Source organism: Prionailurus viverrinus, chromosome B3 (assembly GCF_022837055.1).
Source record: "Prionailurus viverrinus isolate Anna chromosome B3, UM_Priviv_1.0, whole genome shotgun sequence".
Lineage (NCBI taxonomy): Eukaryota > Metazoa > Chordata > Mammalia > Carnivora > Felidae > Prionailurus > Prionailurus viverrinus.
In genome coordinates this window covers 116496658-116518238 of record NC_062566.1, presented here as the reverse complement: position 1 = coordinate 116518238, position 21581 = coordinate 116496658, and the positions used below count along the sequence as shown (strand labels likewise).

The window sequence follows — 21581 nt, the reverse complement described above, 5'->3', positions numbered from 1 at the left end:
AATGGGGAAAATGGGGTGTTTCTATCTTTATGTGTTCTGTCTTTACAATTTTTCTGTAAATCTAAAATTATTATAAAATAAAAAGGTTAGTTAAAGGAAAAAAAAACCTTTATCTGAATACTTCTTAGAGGGAACTTTTCATTGGGTCAGGTCAAATAAGAACAATGCCATTCCTTTTCCTAAAAGTCAGAAGACTATTAAAGACAGTGGGGCTCCCCACGACACTGTACATTATACACGTAAGTGAAGGAACGTCAAGGTCTCCATTAGTACTAACTTACTTAGCTTCAGAGACTTGTGCTAGAATTTTAAAGGCAAATTGGAAACTATTTCCTGGAACAACGCCTTACAGCATGCCTTTTGATACTTGGATTATATTTCTTAAATTCTGAAGAAATCTTGCTTTTTTCCCCCCTTCTGTGCATTTTTGGTGCTGAGCTGTTTCCGGTTTTCCCACACTCCTGCCTGTCAGAGAGAAGAAACCACAAAAATGCAGCAAAGTTTGTCCATAGAGCCGCAATTTCATCTCAAAAGGCTGAAGAGTTCTCCTGCCAGCACTGAGTTCAGGGCGGCAAATGGTCCTGCTGCCTGCTGACAAGGCCCCCTCCCTACCAGCAGACGAGCCGGCCCCAATGGGCCACCACGGGCCAGCTCAGGGTACTGGCAATACTCAGAGGATCCACAAACAAGGTGCCTACGGGCAAATTCAACATGCACATCCGGCTCGCTGATTCTCCTACCTGAGGGCTTCCTGAACCCGAGGAAGAGAGCATGATTCTAGAATGTTTATGATGGTAATTAAGGCTCACTGAGTTCCTCTGTGTGCTAGGTCTTGTTCTAGATGTTCTACATGCAAAGCATTACATGTATTAACTCTGCTAGTATTTATCAACATTCTGTGAAGCAGATCCTCTTTATTATCTCCGCATCACAAATGAGGAGACTGAGGCTAACTGATTAAGTAACTTGCAACCGACCAAAGGTCTTCAGTTAGTAAACAGTTAGTGCGTGAGGGTGTGAGTACAGGCAGTCTGGCTCCGGAGCTACACCCTTGAGGGCTCACTTCTACTTTTTCCAGGCTGAAGAGCCATACAGCTTCCTTCTCACTGTGCTCTTGGCCTTCAACCACAAACTGCCCCTTCCTAACCCCCTCAATGAAATCCCAATCCAGTGTCTTCCCATTCAAATCCTTAAGAGTGAACAACGAGTACAGGCGTATGGGGGGGGGGGGGGCGCGGGGAAGAGAGGGGGAAGGCATACAGAATTTTAGATGAAATTGAAAAAAATCTGACTCTTTAGAAAGACCAGGAAAAAAACACACCAGGAAAAAGTTTGCATTTCCTTTCTCCAAACCCACGGTTCAGCACTGTTACCCAGTGCACTGTCTGATGGTAGCTCCTGCCAGAGGCTGGAAGACTTAGTCACTGGCAGTGACCTTGAACCCCGCCATCAGCGCTCATCACAATCCCCAGAGAACCTAAGAGCAGCACCTGCCCCTCCCACAGGGTACACAGCCCAAACTTCAGCATGGTCCACTAGTTCCCCAGCTGACTCTCAGCCCAGGCTGAGAACCAGAGTTAACTTTCAGTCCCCATCAGGTGTTCTTGTCTTCTGTACAGTACCGACTATTTTGAAGGCCTCGTAAACGAAGAGTATTCTTAGCACAGAATGGATACGACTCAGAAGAAACTGAACAGGAGATTAAGGAAAACTTACTTGGAGGCCTTCTGGGATGTCATCTTCCTGAGGACTTGTTTGTGATTGGCTGGGGGCTTAGGGACCAGCGAGGAGGAAGAACTTGGAGCTGGCACCACTTTTTGCGGTAGAGCGGCTGGCTTCTGGCCACTAGCTGTGGCACTTGAAATTCTGCAAGCTGCACCATTATTTATTGTCCATAAATTGGAGTTAGGTAGGGTCTGGCTGCCAAAGATGGCCTACAAGGAAGAGAAAAAGAAATGTCGTTGGAGATGTCCTTCATAAGCCATTTGCTATAAATGAGTAACTGGGTTGTAATCCTGAAGTGGGACAAAAGGAAAAGGGAAATTGTTGAAGTAATTTTTTAGGAAAAATTTCTCTAATACTGCCAGTGTAGGTCCAGATTCAGAGAACGGAGAGGTCTGGAAGGAGAGAGTTGAGACAGTCTTGTTGAAAGTACACTGTGCTGGGAATCAGGGTATATGGGTACTATGTATTATCCATCTGTGGAAATTAGAAAAGCGTCTGGTCTCTCTGTCTTCGTTTCCTTCACTGTTAAGTTCAACAGATATTTAATGAATGTCTCCTACTGGGTGTCAAGTACTGGAAATAAAGCACAGGAACAAAAGTGGCTTGAAGCTTGACTCAATTCCAGCCCACTCAGAGAACTCAGAACTCTTCTAGAAGGTGTGCACATATGAGGAGTGGGGTAGAAGCCAGTGTGGCAAGGGCACGTTGAGCAGAGAGGTGGAGAGAGGAGGCTGGAACAGAACAGCCAGACCATGTGTGGCCTTGAGGACTCTTTGCAGAATTCTTTAACACCTCATTGACTTAAAGATTAACATAAGACTTTACATTTAAAATGCTTTCGAAGTAAAATCACTACCTGAATGCTAGTTACTGTATGAATATAGGATCAATACAAAGGTGTATTTGCTTAGAGGGTAAGCCTACAAATCAATAAAGACCTAAAAATCACCATCTAAATGTCACAAACACCAACATATGTCTGTAGTTAGGATGTAAAGGTATACTTTCTCAAGTCGATGCTTAAAAAATTCTTATAACTTATTTACCTCATTAGCAATTGGTGTTTTCTTTGGGGGAGGCCACAAATCTTGCTATTGATCATTCCATACTATTAACACTGCTTTCAATACGCATGCGTTACAAAAGCTTTAAATGTGAAATAATATTAAGAGGAAATATACAATTGGCAAAATACAGAAGGTTTTTTTATTAAAAAGATTTCTGGCAATTGATTTCCATCTGAAGACACTGCATTCAAAGAGACATGGAGAAATGTCATTTCCTTCTGGCCAGGCCAAGAGGGTAAGATCAGATGCTCTTAGGAAGCATTCACCTTAGAGATAGACTTTATTAATATTATTTTTGTCTTTTATGGCTTTCATGCTTTAAGATATAAAAAATATAAATTGGGTAGCTTTAGCAAAATGTTAACCAATCCTTCTACACTCATGCCTTGGAATGTCCCATTTCAGGTCCAAAGGTCCTGGGCTAGGCAGGTCTGAGAGGGATCAGAGACTCTTGTGCAGAGTAAATGTGTTTGACAGGCTTAACAAAGAACAAAGCAATTTCAGAAGTAGAGGGTTACAGCATTTTCAAATGGACCATTCGGACTGAGATGTTCTTCATCTCTACAAACCACGCAAAGGGGAACCCGAAGAGCTCTTCCCTCACCTCCAACTCTGACCGGAAGAAGGGGAACAAAGGAAGACCCAAGCCCATGGGCCAAGCCAGGAGGGAGGCATTGGGGGGTGTATACATGTGGGAAGGTCTTCAGATGGTCCAAGAGGGCCCAGGAGCCCTGATTCTGCTCCAGCAAGCCTTCTGAGGACAAGTAACCATGGGGTACAGCAAGACAGACTCAAAAACAAATCTATTCCTTTCAAACACCATTTCCATATCTGAGGGTCTCAATATCTGTGGGAGAGACTCAACTAAAAGGAAGGAAGGAGGCAGGAGAGGGTTACTGTCAGTTTATTTTCACTATTACATCCCTACACACGAGCTTAGATTGAAGAGTGAAAGTTGCCCCTTTCAGAATGGGGAGGAGACTAGAAATCCAAGCAGGGCTGAAGAGCTCTATAGCAGCCATCCATAAACAAATTCACTGGATGAGTAGCTGAGAAAGAAGAGCCACTGTTAGCAAAGGGCTCTTGGAAATGAAAATATTCCTTACTGAGCGCGATTTTTCGTGTTGTAAAGGAAATGCCATCAGAAAGAAAACATCCATTCAATACATGTTGCTGTGGTGACAACTTAACCATATTTTCAAGATCACGAAGGTTTTTTTCTTTTGTTAAAAAGTCTTGCTGGGACTTCTAAATACAAACAAAAAATGAATGAAAAGAGCAAGGTCAGAACGGTGTGAGTGTAATAAGCTCCTATTTGTGTAAAAAAGGAAAAAGAATATACACAACCCTACACACAGACACACAAAACACACAGAAACACACACACATACACAGAAGGTTGATATGTGCATAGAACAATTCTGAAAGCGTACACAAAAAACTAGGAACCTCCATGGAGAAGAACCGGTTAGCTAGGGGTCCAGGAAAGAGGGAAACTAATTGTTCACTACATATCATTTATAACCTTTTGAATTTTGTACCATCCATACGTAGTTATTTATTACAAAAATTAATCATTCAAGGGTAAAAAAAAAAAAAAAAGTCAAGTTCTCCTAAGACTTAAGCAGGTAACAAAGTTAACTCTGGGTACTAGTCAAAGTATCCAAATGGCGCCCCAGTTTTAACCAGGTGGGTACAGGACTCAGCATTAGACGGGGCTGAAGGAGTTCACTGTTCAACACTTATTATGCCTACAAATCCAGAGTTGGTCATCAGTGAAAGGCAGAGACTCAGGTAAGTGAAGAACAGCATGACTTTGCAGCCAAATGTGCCTGGGCTCAAATGTAGGCTCTGGCACTTATAAACGGTGACCTTTTCAAGGTAGTGAACTTCTCTGACCTTCAGCTTCCTCACAGGCAATTACAATTACTTTGTTGGATTATTGGGGGTTAAATGAAGACCCCCACATGTCAATATCACCCAGGCATTCAATCAAGGATTCCTGAAGTAGACCAAATACCAGGCGCATTGTAGACCTTCGGCAAATGCTCCATTCCTTCCCAAACTCCCACCTCCGTTTGCTGAGGATCCGAAGGATGGGATGGCATGCAGGTCTGCCTCTGTAGGGTCTGTGAATGGCAGCTGGTTGGGCATTTTTCAACATACTTTTCTAGTCTTACGATGATGCTCACTAGCTGTGAAAGCAAACGCTTAAAATGAAAACATATGTTTAGGTTCCCCAGATCATATTTACTCAATTTTCTCTGGCAGGAATAATCTTTTCCTCTTCTGAATGCTTGTAACAATTTATTTGTGTGTGTCTTATCACATTTAGCTCATTCTACCTTGTGTTACAGCCACTGATATGTGTACTTTTCTCTCCTTCTGGACATTGCACACTGCAGATGGCTGAATGACATCTGATTAATTTTTGTTTCATGCACAGTGCCTAGTAGAATGCCTTGTGCATAACAGGCGCTTAATAAATATCTACCCCATGAATGAAAGTAAGAAAACTCGTAACTACGACTCATTTTTATTTTTTTTAGTAACAACCAAATTCCTATGCAAAAAAATAGTCAAGTCTGTGTTTCTACAGAGATGTAATCTTGTAATAGGACCATTGTCTGGACTTTGAATAGTGCCTAGTGTGTTATCTGTGATCAACTTATACTTAGCCACAAAATGTAAGCAAGACTTTCTGTAGATCCCAAACAAAAATAAATTCATCTTCCTAGATGCAAATTTTGTGGCAGGACCTTAGACACCAACGTTCCTTAGTGATAAGATCAGTTTTTACCTCAAATAACAAAATAGAAGAAATTAAGAGGATTTATTGCTTAGGAGACTGTCACTTGCCTGGATACTAATACTTCTTTCTTTCTTCCTAATAATACTGCCCCAATTTTTGTTTGGGTAATGATGTGTGTCCACTTAAAAAAACTATATTTCCCAATCTCTCCTGTACTTAGAAATAACCATGTGCATCTTCCGGGAAAGCTCTTTAAAGGGGGCAAACTGGGTTAGGACACAATTTTTGCCCTTTACTCTTCTTCCTCCCATCCGGAACATGGATATCCAGCTAGCATCAGGTGGACAGGCCTTGGGTGAAAGTCACTTGCTAAGGATTGTAAAGGATAAAGACAAGAGAAGCAAGGGCTCATGACAGTACCATAGAGTTCAGGAGAGCCTAACTCTAGATTTCTGATTATATGGGGGAAAAGAAAAATTCTAATTTGTTAAGCTATGGTGGCATAGGGCAGAAGGGAGGGTCTGCTAAATGCAGTGAAATGGACGCCTGAACTGAGATATAATCCTCAATCTACCAATAAGTCCAGCTTGTTTAAGCCTTAATATAATGCAAATGTACTGCATCTCAAAAAAGCAGACACTCTTCCCAAATACAGTAAAGCAGCTTCTAGGTTCTCAGCTATTTAGTCATCACACTCTAATATACCAAATGGACAATGAAATCACAATTCTGTACTGTCCAAACTTCCCAAGAGTCAGTAATGTAGACAAGTTCCCAGGTATTTCACCAAAGCCAAGGCTAAGTGTAATGAGATTAAAGCAATCAAATTTGATAAAGAAACCCACGAAAATACTCAGGCAATGTTAAAAAGCGGATATATAAATGAATTCATTAGACTATTGGCAGAAATCAGCCTCTCATACCATGTATTGGCTCCAGTCCTACAACTCCATCAACAATAGATTATGTGAATTGTTTTGTCCTGATATTCATTCATAAATGGATTGAAGAATAGATAAAGTTCTCTCCATATAAATTCTAAGAAATGTGAGTCTGGATATACAATGTTAGCACTCTGCACTTGCGGGTTAACAGCCCAGGGAATGGGCCACACCGTCATCAGTCAATGTCTTGGGAATGTGAGAGCTGTGTAAGCACTGGCCTCCACTCAAGACCTGGTCAACATATACAAGACTTTTGCTTCTTTATTGGGTGTGGGAAACAGCCATGCTTCAGTAAGGAGACTCAGAGAAAACCACAGTTTGAGGGTTGGCTTGGCCCCAGGCCAAAGATTGGAAAGGCCCTCCTTCTCCCACAACAGAAGGGTACTCGTGGGTGGGAAGGAGGAATTTCTGATAGACAGAACACAGACTGCAACTTGGAAGGTTATGGGGAAGCAAGATCTGGGCCCTCTTACTAGAAAGATAATACTGTTCAGAGATTAAATTCTGGGAGGTTTTTTTTTTTTTTTTTAAATTCCATCCAGTAAAACACTTCTTTTTGTCTTTACTTGGGCTTATTGGTGATGGAGTGGAGCTAGATAGCTCTTTGTAGTGAAATAACTCTCTACATTCACTTTTCTTTTAATTAAGGGAGATAAAGTTGGGAAATGTTAACCTTAACCCCAATGGGTTAGTGTCTTTTTGTACCCCTTTTACTTTGGTTCCATAAAAGCAAACATTTTTATGCATTAGTCTCCCCACCGAGTTCCATCCTAACTTGGATTAAGTTCCCATTACATAGTACACAAAACTGCTTCTAGAATGTTGTTCTCTGGCGGCTCAAGTACTGGGATGGTGTATCTTCCTGAGCATGTAAGATGCTGATCGCTCACCTGACCACAACCAGTCAAGAGCTGTTCAAGGCAAAGAACACACTGTGTCATTTGTGCAATCATGTGAGGTTGTAAAAAGCTGGGGGCCAAGGTGAGGGTGAGGGTAGCTGTTTCTATTTTAGCAAAAGCAAGCTTCCAAAAGGCCTTTGTCTCACATTGTATGGAGTTCTTGGCTGTCTTCCACTCACAGTGTTTGTCGGCTGGGACAAGACCGGGGGCCGAGCAAGAGGAACAGAGTACAACATCTGGTACTGCTGAGAAGGCAGGGGGCAGTGCTGTATGTAACCCTCACAGGGATGGGGCAGAAACCAGAAGATGCTACTGTTCACACGGAGAGAGGCTGGCGACACAAATACCCGAGATCGAGCTTCGTACCTGAGATCGAGCTTTGAGTGGCCAAAGGTACTGGACAGCCTCTGGAATTTCCTCATTTCTTAAATCAATAGAGAGGCTCTGTCTCCTTTAGCAATTAAGACAGAAGGCTCTTACTAATTCAAATGATCTACTCTCAAGGATGTGTCTACAGCTGCTTACCTGGACAGAACAATTTATTCACCAACCAACAAAAACCATTGTGTTTCAGGCAATTTCTAAGTCAACTGTGCTTGCACATGTGGGAAACCATGCTGGTCCTTAACAGATACTTAGATATACTCCTGGGACTCTGTCATCCAATAAAACCAAAGATTCTAGCAGTAGTCTCTGAGTTGGTGTTTCAAGAGAATCAAGACAAGTGAACAGATCTTGGGTGAGGTGTGTGTTACGACGAAGAAGTCCGACCATGAGGCAGCTGGTTAAGGCCAGGGATACAGTCCATGACTAGAAAACCCAGTGAAATTAAATAAAGTAAATAGCCTTAAGACATCACACAGATAACCTTCTCTCACTAGCAGCCCCCCACTTCCACTCTAACAACAGAACCCATTAGTCCTACATTGGTAGAGGCTGATATTCTGATGGCAAATTTAGACTCATAGCTGTGGATTCTGCTTTGCTTTCTATTTTTTTTCTCCTTCAATGCCCAGCAATATTTGAACACTGGTCACACACACTCACAGAAGGTTGGCAGCCCAAGGGTTTTTGTCTTTTTTTTTTTTTAAACATATTAATTTATTTTTTCTTAAATGTTTTTTATTTATTTTTGAGAGAGACGGCGTGCAAGCAGGGAAGGCACGGGACAGTGGGGTGCGGGGGGGGGGGGGGGGGACACAGAGGATCTGAGTGGGCTCTGCACTGACAGCAAAGAGCCCGATGTGGGGCTCGAACTCAGGAACCGTGAGATTGTGACCTGCACCAAAGTTGGACATTCAACTGACTAAGCTACCCAGCTACCCCCGTGTTAATTTCCTTAATACATGTTCATTACAAAAGGAAAACATTTTAAAAGTCATTTCAAATTCCACTCTCAGAGATAACCTCTGGTAACATTTATACTTTTTTCTGTGTATATATGAAGTTATTTTACACACACACACACACACACACACACACACACACACACACGTATTTCTGTGGGCTTGCAAAAATAGGATTATATGATACCTGATGTTTTGGAGACCTTTTTTTTCATTCAAATATCTAACTTGAGCATATCTTCATATCTATGAGGGTAGATTCCAATCACTGTTTTAAATGGCTGCATATTTTCTATGATAGTTCATCATAATTACTTAACCACCCAACAGTAGAATACTATAAACTGACACAGTGTAATACAAACCTATATTTGTGTTCATAAGAGATATCTAAGTGGGGGGAAAAGTAGGCCCCCCAAAATGTTACACTTCTATTTTGAAACTACACACACACACACACACACATATGCAGGTTGTCACCAGTCTGTTCTGCTATTTAAGAATAGTGCTCTGACAAATATCATGTTATTTATATCTTTTTGCATGTGCTGGATCATTTCCTTAAAATAATTTCCTTGAAGTAGAATAGCTAGCTCAGAAGGCTGCTGTTTCTGTTTTAAATCTTTTTTATGTATATTTTCAAACTACCCCCTGGTAAGACTGTGCCAATTACATTTCCATCAGTCTGTTTGAGAGGATGATAATTTCCTTATCTTTCCTTGATTACTGGGAAGAAACAGCATGTGTCCCATGAAAAGGTGGCTCATAATTTGATGCTAATGCTGTTCTTTTTCTTTCTTTTTAGAAGATATTTATGCCTTCAGACAAATATGCTAAAAATCTACACAGATATCATTCTCTTTTAAAAATTAAAACCAAATTTTAATGTTTATTTATTTTTGAGAGATAGAGAGAGACAGAGCATGAGTGGGGAAGGGGCAGAGAGAGGGAGAGACAGAATCCGAAGCAGGCTCCAGGCTCTGAGCTGTCAGCACAGAGCCTGATGCGGGGCTCGAACCCATGAGCCGTGAGATCATGACCTGAGCTGAAGTCATGCTCAGCCGGCTGAGCCATCCAAGCGCCCCTCATTCTTTTAAAAAAATTTTTAAAAACATGTATTTATTTTTGAGAGACAGAGCACAAGCTGGGGAGGCAGAGAGAGAGGGAGACACAGAATTCGAAGCAGGCTCCAACCTATAACCCATGAGATCATGACCTAAACTGAAGTCAGATGCTCAATGGACTGAGCCACCGAGGCACCCCCCCCCCCGTATCATTCTTTTCATCATCTTATCATGGTATTAATCATCCTTTCTGTATTCTTCTCACATCTCTCTCTAGCAATTGTGAACACATTCATATGCATTTATTTTCAATTGTCCAAATAAATAAATTTAAGTTAAAAAAATCATGTAGCCAATTAATATTTTCTGAGCCTTGAACTTCTAAAACAACTTAAGATCATTTTAACCAATTCTGCTTCCAGCAAGGGGGCAGGGGGTAACTAAAGCCCTCAGGTTGAAATTATAACGCTCTGTATATTTAAGGTTAAAAGTAATACATAATAGAAGAGATACTGCACACCTATGTTCACTGAGGCATTATTCCCAACAGTTAAGATGTGGAAGCATTCTAAATGCCCCTCAATAGATGAATGGATAAAGATAATGTATATACATATCGCAGAATGTCATTCAGTCTTCAAAAAAGAAAGAAATCCTGTAATATACTACAACATGGATGAACCTTCAGAACATTCTGCTAAGTGAAATAAGCCAGTCACGAAAAAGATGAGTACTATATGATCCCACTTATATGAGGTATCTAAGTAATAACACTCATAGAAACACAAAGTAGAATAGTGGTTGCCAGGAGTCAGGGGGAGGGGAACACAGGGAGTTGTTCAATGAATACAGAGTTTCAATCACCCAAGATGAAAAAAGTGTTATTGATCTGTTATATACAACAATGTTCAAACAGCGTCAACAATACTGTAGTATACACTTAAAATTGTTAAGAGGGTAAATTTGTGCTATGTGTTTTTACCATAATGAAAAACAAGTTATGGATTTTTACTGAGCTTTTACCATGGGTCAACATCGTCCTAAACACTTTACATGCAATTATCACATTTAATCCTCCCAAACCATTGAGGCGGCTCCCATCGTCATCTCCATATACAGAGGAAGAAACCAAGGCACAAAAGGTTCCATAATTTGTCCATGATGGCACAGCTACTAAGTAGTCAGCTGGGGGTCCATGCCCATGGAAGAGGATGATTTCAGAGCTCATTATACAACGCTGCCTTCCTTATTTATGCTATGCTGACTCCCCTTTAAAGCAAATCCGCTGAAATCATATTTCCCTTCCAGAGCAAATGTAAAGCAAACTTAGCAATGTGTCCAATTTTCATCAGACGCATTTGAAAGACCCAGATTTCACTAGCTTTACTCTAAGAAAGAAAGCTTGAAAAAAAAATGTCTACAAGCAAATTTTTCTTACTTATTTTAAGAGTTAACATAAGTTTGTATATATGTATGTATGTATGCATGTATATAAGTAAAGATAATCTCAAATGATCAGCAATGACCCCAGATCAAGAGTTTAATTGGTTAAAAAAGGATAATTCATAGCATCATTTTCAATTGTTCCTTATCTTTTATTGGCTAGCAATTTTAGGGAATTCTTCTATATCAGGGCTCTTGTTCTCCTGATAATATGTCTGTGTCTGACATCTGATGAGCGAAATGAAATAATCAGACAAGGCAATCTCTAAGTTCCCTTACAACTTTAAATTCAGAATTCATAAATATCTAATTTGTCTCTGCCTTCAAACGTACGGTTTGTTTTATTTGGCTCAGAATCTCACATGGTTGACCTACTGTGCATCTTGCCCAGGACTTGCTGTCATCCACGCTTCTTCCTGCGGCGGCATCCTTTTCAGATGGGTGGGGTTCTGTATCTTTAGGAATGAGGTTTTTCATCAGCTCACACAGTTACTGCTGTGAGTCCCTCATATGCCCACAGATAAACACAAACAAAGCATAGGTGACAGAGTAAGGGCGGGGAATGAAACTGGTCACCGGGAAACTGGAGTAAAAACACATTTAAGGTCATACAACAAACAAGGCCGATTCCAAGCAGCTGGTAGGTGCACAGTTGCCTTTTAACATTCTCACAACCAAGCACAGTTCTGTACTTCGATTCGTTATGTTGGTCCTTTCTTTCAGATTGTGTGTGTTTGGGTCTATAGTAGCAGCAACAACAATAAATTTGGAATGTCTTATCTGACTCATGATACATGTGTAAAACAAGAAGAAAACGAAGGGTCACTTCTCTCAAGAGGGAGAGAGGTAGAGTGGAAAAGAGCTTTGGAAGTCTTCTGACCTGGTTTGAATATTATCTCTGCAATTAGCTAGCTATGCAACCTTGTCTAACATGCTTAAACTCTTTGAATTCCCTCCTCAGTAGGATAGAGATAATGCTACATTGAGCACACAGGAGGCACTCACTCTGCGTCCACTTGCCTGCCCCTCACCTCCCTCCCTCCAAGATCGCAGAGGGATACTACTCTAGCAACAGCTTAGAAAACTACCCGGTGGGAATCAGGGGACTTCTATTACCAGTAGTGATGAATCAGCTTAATGAACTGATGTCTATATTATAATAATGCACTAAAAATCAGATTTACATGGAGTTGAAAAAGGAAGCATAATATTAAGCATGCAAAAGTATCATCTATGGTAGTCACATTTGTAGACACCTGTCATGTATCCTAGCAGTCTTCTCAAAAACACCAGCATAGAAATAAAATTAAAATACTATGACCAGCGACAATAACAGGGTGGAAAGGACAAAGTGATAACTGGAGAGGTAATTCCCATGTTATTAATAACAGCCCACACAAGTGCTCCATATCTTCAAACTTCTAGAACATATTTCAGGATACTGCACAACTCAGTAGTCCCTAACCCTATTACTAACTAATAAAAGCACAAAGAAGGTAAATTATGGGCATTTCCAAGAGTTTTCCGCCCAGGAACACCTTCTTAAGACATTTAAGAATCTGAGATAACTGAGATAATGTCTAGACCCGAGTTTAAATATGTTTACAAAGCAGACCTTCCTCTCTTATGACAGTGTATGTGAACAGTAGCAGACTAGTTCCAATAGCTGAAGATAACTTTTCAAGCACGGTTTTATAGGTGCCAATAAGTACACTTGTTCTCAGTACACTGCTACTTACAGTTCATGTAATAATACACACAGATCAATATATACAAAATATATGAATGCTTTAATATATTGTGAGGGTGGTGCCATATAGCATGTCGGTCCAGAGGCTGGATGCTACACCTGCCTGCATACCTGGGTTAGAGCCCAGTCCTTCCATTTATTATTTACGTGACCCTGAGAAAGTCACATAAGTGATGCTCTGTTTTGTCTGTTAAAATAGGACTAATAAGAGGGCAACTGTGAGGATTCAATGCAATAATACAAATATAACTCCTGGTTCAGTGCTTGGCACATGATAACATCCTGAGAAATAACAATCCTCATGATAACCCACGTCTATATATTATCATCTCCATATTAGAGATAAACAAACCGAGGTCCAAAGAAGTTTGAATAACCTGCCCCAGTCATAGGCTAGACAGAACCAAGATTAAGTTATTTATTTTGAGAGAGAGAGAAAGAGAAAGCGAGTACAGGGGAGGGGCAGAGGGAGACAGAGAATCCCAAGCTGGCTCCACGCTGTCAGCACTGAGCCTGGTGTAGGGCTCAATCCCATGAACTGTGAGATCATGACCTGAGCTGAAATCAAGACTCGGAAGCTTGACTGACTTGTCTGAGCCACCCAGACACCCCAAAGGACAGAACCAAGATTTAAACTGAAGATTATCTGACTCTAAAGTCTGTTCAGAGGATCTATTTCCAAAACAGCTAAATGTAGTTTTACATGTATCATTTCACATATTTTCAACGTATTTTTATTAGGCAAGAAGAAAAGAGTTTGGCTTGGCAAAATCTACTAAATCAAATGGTTCTAGGAAAACCAATCAATCAATCATCATCATCATCTACATCATCATCGTCATCATCTAGAAACTAAGTGTTGTATGAGTTCCTGATAAAAGTCAGAAGGATAAACAAAATGGAACCAAAACCCCCAAAAAACAAAACAGTAGATTATGCCATACAGGCCAACATGCTCCAGAAACCTAAGCACACCTGCACACATTCTTCCCCCTAAACACCCCTAGTCCACCCCTCCTCCTGGATACTGTTAGAAGGACCTGGAAAGACTCCCCCTGCACAGTCAGCCTGTTTGCCTGCTCTCTTCGTGCCATGCTGAGGAGCGAGGGTGTTATTGCTGGCTTCCTGGAAAAGCCCGGGTGCCTTCTGAATTTCTCTCTTTCCCCTCCCCCACAAAACAAACACACAGCAGCTGAAGGTAATGGAGAAACACTATTCATTCCTGTAGGGGAGAGCAGAATTTTTCTAGACACATGCCATGGACTTTTAGGAGCAGTGTAACAAGACTTGGCTGGGCTTCTATGGGAATCCTTTCCACACCTGTGAGGTGATGCATGCACACATATACCGTCAGCAAAGGGCTCATGACACACGGCACCCAAGGTGTTACTAGCATACTGAAAGACCCCTCGGTATGCCCCCAGAGCTGCCCACCCCTTCCCCCCACAACTTGTTATAGGAACAGTAGCTTCCGCCGGCCCCTACTGCATCTAGGTGAGTCGGGCAAGACAGAGTCTGGTGGAAAGGGGGAAGTCAAGGACAGATGGAGGGGAAGGAATTCAGGACGCACCATTTTCTCGTACCTTGAGTTACCTCACTATGTGCAAAATCAAGTCTACTAAAAATGGAAGGGCTTTGGAACAAGAACGGAACCAGCGAAAAATCCAGATGTATTTAAAATCCCCCCTTTCGTCCCTCTGTCGTTCAAAGAAGTTTCAGCAATTCTGCCTTGGCCATCAAAATGTCCTTAAGTTTTCTGCTTTTTGGGCTTTTTTCAGTCTGGATGAGGCAGAGAAGAGAGTGGGAGGGAAGGAGAAGGGGGCTGGGAGCAGAAGTTTAACAAAGGATCACTTTAACAGAAACTACTGAGTAATCGCTCTGTCCTGGGCCAAGAATAACATCAGCTCAATGTCGGCAATTAGAATCAGGCCAGTTGGGCCTCACAGCCGGTGCGGCCCTCCTCACAGCCCCCAGCACCGAGGGCTACTCATGCTGATGTCACCAGCAGTCGCTGCTGCCCCAGAAAGTCCCCCGACTCAGCTGAAAGAAAAGTTTTTTATCCTTCTCCTTCAGAGGCAGGAAGCCAGAACGAGGAGGAGGTGGGAAGCAACGAGGGCAGACTGGAGAGAAGACACAGTGGGGCCCAGATCAGCACGTAACAGACTCATGTGGCCATCCCGAGACTCCCAGGATTCCGTCACTTCTCCAACCACCCTGAAGTGCACGTTACATGAATCAATATACGTAAAGCACCTGGAATAGTGCTTGGGCCGCAGGAAGTGCTGACTGAGTATTGGCTATTATGAGGAAAAACAAAGAGGGAGGAATCTGTCCCATTACTTATCTCTCGTCCCCCATAAAATGTGAATCCTGGGAGCAGAGACTGCTGAGCAGAATGTACCCTGATAAGAAAAATGCGCAAGAAGGCTTTCAAGTTTGGAAAACGTATTTATGAGGAGACTGGCAGATGGAGCGAAAAAGATGGAAACAAAGTTCCTATAAAACAATAATTGCCTGAAATTTTATAAGGGCAACACCAAGTCTTAACATATTCCATCTCCCTGCCAAAGGACAGAAAACAAATAACTGGGAAGGAGACATTTCCCATCTCTTTCCCTGTAGCTCAATGGCTCTCAATGCGTGGTCCCCCCCAGGCATCACCAGGGGGACCTGTTAGAAATGGAAATAACTGAGCCCCATTTCCAAATTTACTGACTCAGGAATGGGGTGGGGTTAGCGATCAGTGTTTTAAAAACAGGCCCTCCAGGTGGTCCCACTGCTCAAAACTGGGGGTCTACAAACTACGGCTTATAAGACAAATCCTGCCTGCCCCTCGTTTTTATAAATAAAGTTTCACTGGAAAACAGCCACACTCATTCACTTAAATGTTGTCTATGGCTGTTTTCATTCTACCCTGGCAAAGTGGAGGAGTGGCCATGCAGATGCTGGCCTACAGAGCCTGAAGTATTTACTATCTGGCCATTTACAGAAAAAGTTTGCTGACCCCTGCTCCGACTTAGAACGGTTTCTTTTTTCTGTTTAAATTTTTATTTGTCTTAACTTTTTTCTTTATTATTTTTGACAAAGGCAGAGAAAGTGTGAGCAGGGGAGGGGAAGAGAGAGAGGGAGGATCTCAAGCAGGTTCCGTGCTGTCAGTGCAGAGCCCGATATGGGGCTCAAACTCACAAAACCATGAGATCATGACCTGAGCTGAAATCAAGAATCAGACGCTTAACTGCCTGAGCCACCCGGGCGCCCCAGAATGGTTTCTTTTTTACAACTGCTGGTTTTACTCATCAGTGTGTAAAAGTGCATGTTTTCCATTTTGTCTTACTTTGTTTATCACGGTCTCTACCAAATGGACCAGATCACACCTACTTCCTTGCACCTCAGTCCCTGGAAACCCTGCCAGTGGCTCCAGGTGACTTCCTCTTCCACGTCCAGGTTACAGGACCAAGTTTTTGTTGAGGTGGATTCAGTGCATGACAATTTCTCAGTTCATGAGTGCGGTGACAGACAGAGATGAAGATCAAAGCTTACTCGGCATGAATGTTAGAGATGTCATTTCCAAACATACCCTGAATCAGAGTTTGCCTTCTTGAAATCAATACCTTCAATAAGCTGGCCACCTAAGTGCAGAAAAGGATGGAGAACTTCCTCTGCATGTAATGCAAGAAAGGTTGCATGATCTTAACCAAAACGTTTTTAGGGAATCACTATGAAAGGCACAGACCACGCACATAATCAATGCAATTCAGTACGACAGAGTGCAATACAATGTAAAGCCTCCTTAAACGGCCTGTTCCATAGACAGGTATCTTTTGTGAATGTGCTAAGCAAATTAGATTTCAATTCTACCCACTACTCTCAAATAGGCAATTAATCAAATTGTTAGTTATGTCAGTGGCTACATACACTTTAGAAAAATGAATTCAAAGCATAAGGAGTTCGTCAAAGAAACCATCTAATAGGTTAACCCAAGGATAGAAACACAGCACATACTGAGAATGCAAACCATGTTTCCATCAACAATGCAGTGATAATTATAATGGTCAAGTCTCACACAGCCATAAGCTGGACTACAAGAAGAGGCTTAAAATCTAGAAGGGCTTTGCTTCTTCTGTGGAGTGTTCTTCATGTCCTCCGAAATGACGTACTCTAAATTACTAAATATCCTTCATGTGAGAACATTTAATATCTTATTTGCTATCTTCTTAGTTATAAACTCTTTAAGCTAAGAACTTAGTTTCTTGAGATCTCCCCACAGTCCCAGAACTTCATCCTGACTCATTTTTCCCTAAATCAACTATGGATTAGAAGAACAGGGGGAAGAAATAAATGATGTTATAAACATATATAAAATTATGATGAATGATTTTCTGTTCCCTCTCCAGGAGACACAAGATAACTCCCTTCTTGGGAGTTCTGACTCCTCCCTAAGACAGATATTCTGACAGATTCTAAAAAACATGTTTTTCCATATACTTCATAGTTCAGTGAAACTAAACCAGTGTAATCCTCACTGGAAAAAAAAAATCCACACAAAAATAGCAGTACTCTGAATTTTCAAAGGAATGTGAGTTGTTGGAAGCTAATCAAAAGAATGAGAAGGGCTATTAAATGAAGCAGTTTCTAAAAGTGAAAATCAGTAAAAACTGTCTCTCATCCCTTCAAACTTCAATGCCCTACAATCCCCCGCTCCTTTCCCTTTTTAAACATTATCACCATGTCAAGGCATGGAAGCATCAAAAGGGACCGAGTGTCTATATTTGTTAGTTCATTGATCATACTCCCATAAGAGAAATGAAGCTATTTTCGATGCCTCCCCTCTCCAGCATCTGATTAAGCTGGCATTCTCAAGTATCTGAATGATGGGGAGTTCAGATGTTTAAGAGTTTTAAGAAATGTACATAGATTTAAAAAAAAAATCTAAGATACACATTTCTATCTACAATTGTGAAAATGCAAACTGTCTATCCCAAAGACTTTCTAAAGGAGGGAATTTCTACATGACGGAGGGCAACACGGTGATCAAAATGAGATGCTACATTCCACGCTTTCCAGGTAAGAAGGCTGGGTTTTCCTCTAGAAAAACAGACCTACAGAACTACTTCCCAAGTGCTTAGAGTTACAATTTCTCAATTACATTGAGTTAATATAATACATAGAGTACACGGGCATAGAAAAAGATGAGCAAGTGATGAATGAAATCAAAATAATAAAATGTCTGGACCTGGATGATAGTTAAAAAGATTAAGATAGCTCACAATGCTAGGAAACTTGAAATCAACCACGAGAAAAAAATTGGAAAGGTAACAAATACTTGGAGACTGAAGAACATCCTACGGAAGAATGAATGGGCTTGGGAATGCAAACTGGTGTGGCCACTATGGAAAACAGTATGGAAGTCCCTCAAAAAATTCAAAGTAGAAATACCATATGATCCAATAATTCAAAGAAAACTAAACACTAAGTCGAAAAGATATATGTATCCTTATATTTATTGCAGCATTATTTATAACAATAATGATATGGAAGCAACCTAAAAGTGTCCATCAATAGATGAATGGATAAGGAAGCTATGGTACACACACATGTACATATATACAGTGGCATATTATGCAGCCATAAAAAAGGATGAGCTCATGCCATTTGTGACAACATTGATGGACCTGGAAGATATTATGCTAAGTGAAATAAGTCATAGAAAGAGAAATAGCATATGACTTCATTCATATGTGGAATCTAAGAAAAACAAATGAATAAACAGAAAGCAGAATCAGACCTATAAACACGGAACAAACTGATGATTGCCAGAGAGAAGGAGGATGGGGCGTCAGGGCAAAACAGGTGAAGGGGTGTGAGAGATACAGGCTTCCGGTTATGGAATGAGTAAGTCACAGGAATATAAGGTACAGTTAAGGAATACAGTGAATGAAATCATGATGCATTATACAGTGATAGATGGTAGATTCATTTGTGATCAGCACAGCATAATGTATAAACTTATTGAATCACTATGTTGTACATCTGAAACTAACATAATATTGAGTGTCCTCTATACTCATTTAATAAAGTTTAAACTCCAGGAAAAAAAAAAAGAATGAATGGGCTAACCACGCGGTTAAAGAGGAAATTAAAAAGTATATGGAAGTCAATGAAAATGATAACACCACAACCCAAAACCTCTGGGACACAGCAAAGGCGGTCATAAGAGGAAAGTATATAGCAATCCAGGCCTTCCTAAAGAAGGAAGAAAGATCCCAGAAACACTCCCTAACCTTACGCCTTAAGGAGATAGAAGAACAGCAAATAAAACCCCAAACCAGCAGAAGACAGGAAATAATAAAGATTAGAGCAGAAATTAATCCTACCGAAACAAAAAAACAGTAGAACAGATCAATGAAACCAGAAGCTGGTTCTTTGAAAGAATTAACAAAACTGATAAACCACTAGCCAGTTTGATCAAGAAGAAAAAAGAAAGTACCCAAATAAATAAAATCAAGGATGAAAGAGATCACAACCAACACAATAGAAATAAAAACAATAAGAGAATATAATGAGCAATTATATGCCAATAAAATGGGTAATCCAGAAGAAATGACAAATTCCTAGAAACATATACACTACCAAAACTGAAATAGGAAGAAATAGAAAATTTGAACAGACCCATAACCAGTAAGGAAATCAAATTAGTAATCAAAAATCTGCCAAAAAACGATTCCAGGGCCAGATGGCTTTCCAGGGGAATTCTACCAAACATTTAAGGAAGAGTTAACACCTATTCTCTTGAAACTGTTCCAAAAATTAGAAATGGAAGGAAAACTTCCAAACTCTTGCTATGAAGCCAGAATTACCTTGATTCCAAAACCAAACAGAGACCACACTAAAAAGGAGAACTATAGACCAATTTCCCTGATGAACATGGATGGAAAAATCCTCAACAAGATATTAGCCAACCAGATCCAACAATACATTAAAAAAATTATCACCACGACCAAGTGGGATTTATACCTGGGATGCAGGGCTGGTTCAATATCTGCAAAACAATTAACGTGATTCATCACATCAATAAAAGAAAGGACAAGAACCATATGATCCTCTCAACAGATGCAGAGAAAGCATTTGACAAAATATAGCATCCTTTCTTGATAAAAACCCTCAGGAAAGTAGGGATAGAAGGAGCATACCTCGAGATCATAAAAGCCATATATGAACGACCCAATGCTAATATCATCCTCAATGGGGAAAAACTAAGAGCTTTCCCCCTAAAGTCAGGAACAAGACAGGGATGTCCACTCTCGCCACTGTTATTCAACATAGTATTGGAAGTCTTAGCCTCTGCAATCAGACAACACAAAGAAATAAAAGGCATCCAAATTGGCCAGGAGGAGGTCAAATTTTCACTCTTTGCAGATGACATGATACTCTATATGGAAAAGCCAAAAGATTCCACCAAAAAACTGCCAGAATTGATTTATGAATTCAGCAAAATTGCAGGATATAAAGTCAACACACAGAAATCAGTTGCATTCCTATACGCTAACAAATTTACATTTACAGTTGCACAAAAAAACCATAAAATACCTAGGAATAAATCTAACCAAAGAGGTGAAAAATCTATACATGAAAACTATAGAAAGCTTATGAAAAAAATTGAAGAAGACACAAAAAAATGGAAAAAGATTCCATGCTCCTGGATAGGAAGAACAAATATTGTCAAAATGTTGATACTACCCAAAGCAATCTACATATTCAATGCCATCCCTATCAAAGTAACACCAGCATTCCTCACAGAGCTAGAAAAAATAGTCCTAAAATTTGTATGGAACCAGAAAAGACCCCAAATGGCCAAAACAATCTGAAAAAGAAAACCAAAGCAGGAGGCATCACAATCCCAGACTTCAAGCTATACTACAAATCTGTCATCATCAAGACAGTATGGTACTGGCACAAGAACAGACACTCAGATCAATGAAACAGAATAGAGAACCCAGAAATGGACTCACAAACGTATGGCCAACTAATCTTTGACAAAGCAGGAAAGAACATCCAATAGAATAAACACAGTCTCTTCAGCAAGTGGTGCTGGGAAAAGTGGACAGCAACATGCAGAAGAATGAATCCGGACCACTTTCTGACACCATACACAAAAATAAACTCAAAACGGATGAAAGACCTAAATGTAAGACAGGAAGCCATTGAAATCCTCAAGGAGAAAGCAGGCAAAAACCTCTTTGATCTTGGCCACAGAAACTTCTTACTCAACACGTCTCCAGAGACAAGGGAAACAAAAGCAAAAATGAACTACTGGGACCTCATCAAAATAAAAAGCTTCTGCATAGCGAAGGAAACAATCAGCAAACCTAAAAGGCAACCGATGGAATGGGAGAAGATATTTGCAAATGACAGATAAGATAAAGGGTTAGTATCCAAAATCTATAAAGAACTTATCAAACTCAACACCCCAAAAACAAATAATCCAGTGAAGAAACGGGCAAAAGACACGAATAGACACTTCTCCAAAGAAGACATCCAGATGGCCACCCGACACATGAAAAAAACGCTCCACATCACTCATCATCAGGGAA

The 21581-nt window shown here is 40.6% G+C and overlaps 1 protein-coding gene across 14 annotated transcripts in view; it reads right to left on the bottom strand.

The window, feature by feature from the left end:
* The window catches only part of TTLL5 (tubulin tyrosine ligase like 5), a 286873-nt gene that overhangs the window by 67678 nt on the left and 197614 nt on the right, over window positions 1-21581 (bottom strand). For 13 of the 14 annotated variants that reach the window (XR_007153248.1, XR_007153249.1, XM_047863906.1 and 10 more), the window contains one exon: window positions 1717-1934. Coding sequence is in view for 12 of the 14 variants with exons in the window: in XM_047863906.1 (XP_047719862.1) it covers window positions 1717-1934 (218 nt within the window). In the remaining 2 variants the exon portion in view is untranslated. Of the gene's footprint in view, window positions 1-1716; window positions 1935-21581 lie in introns of those variants that run through there. The other variant, XM_047863920.1, reaches the window with a different exon arrangement.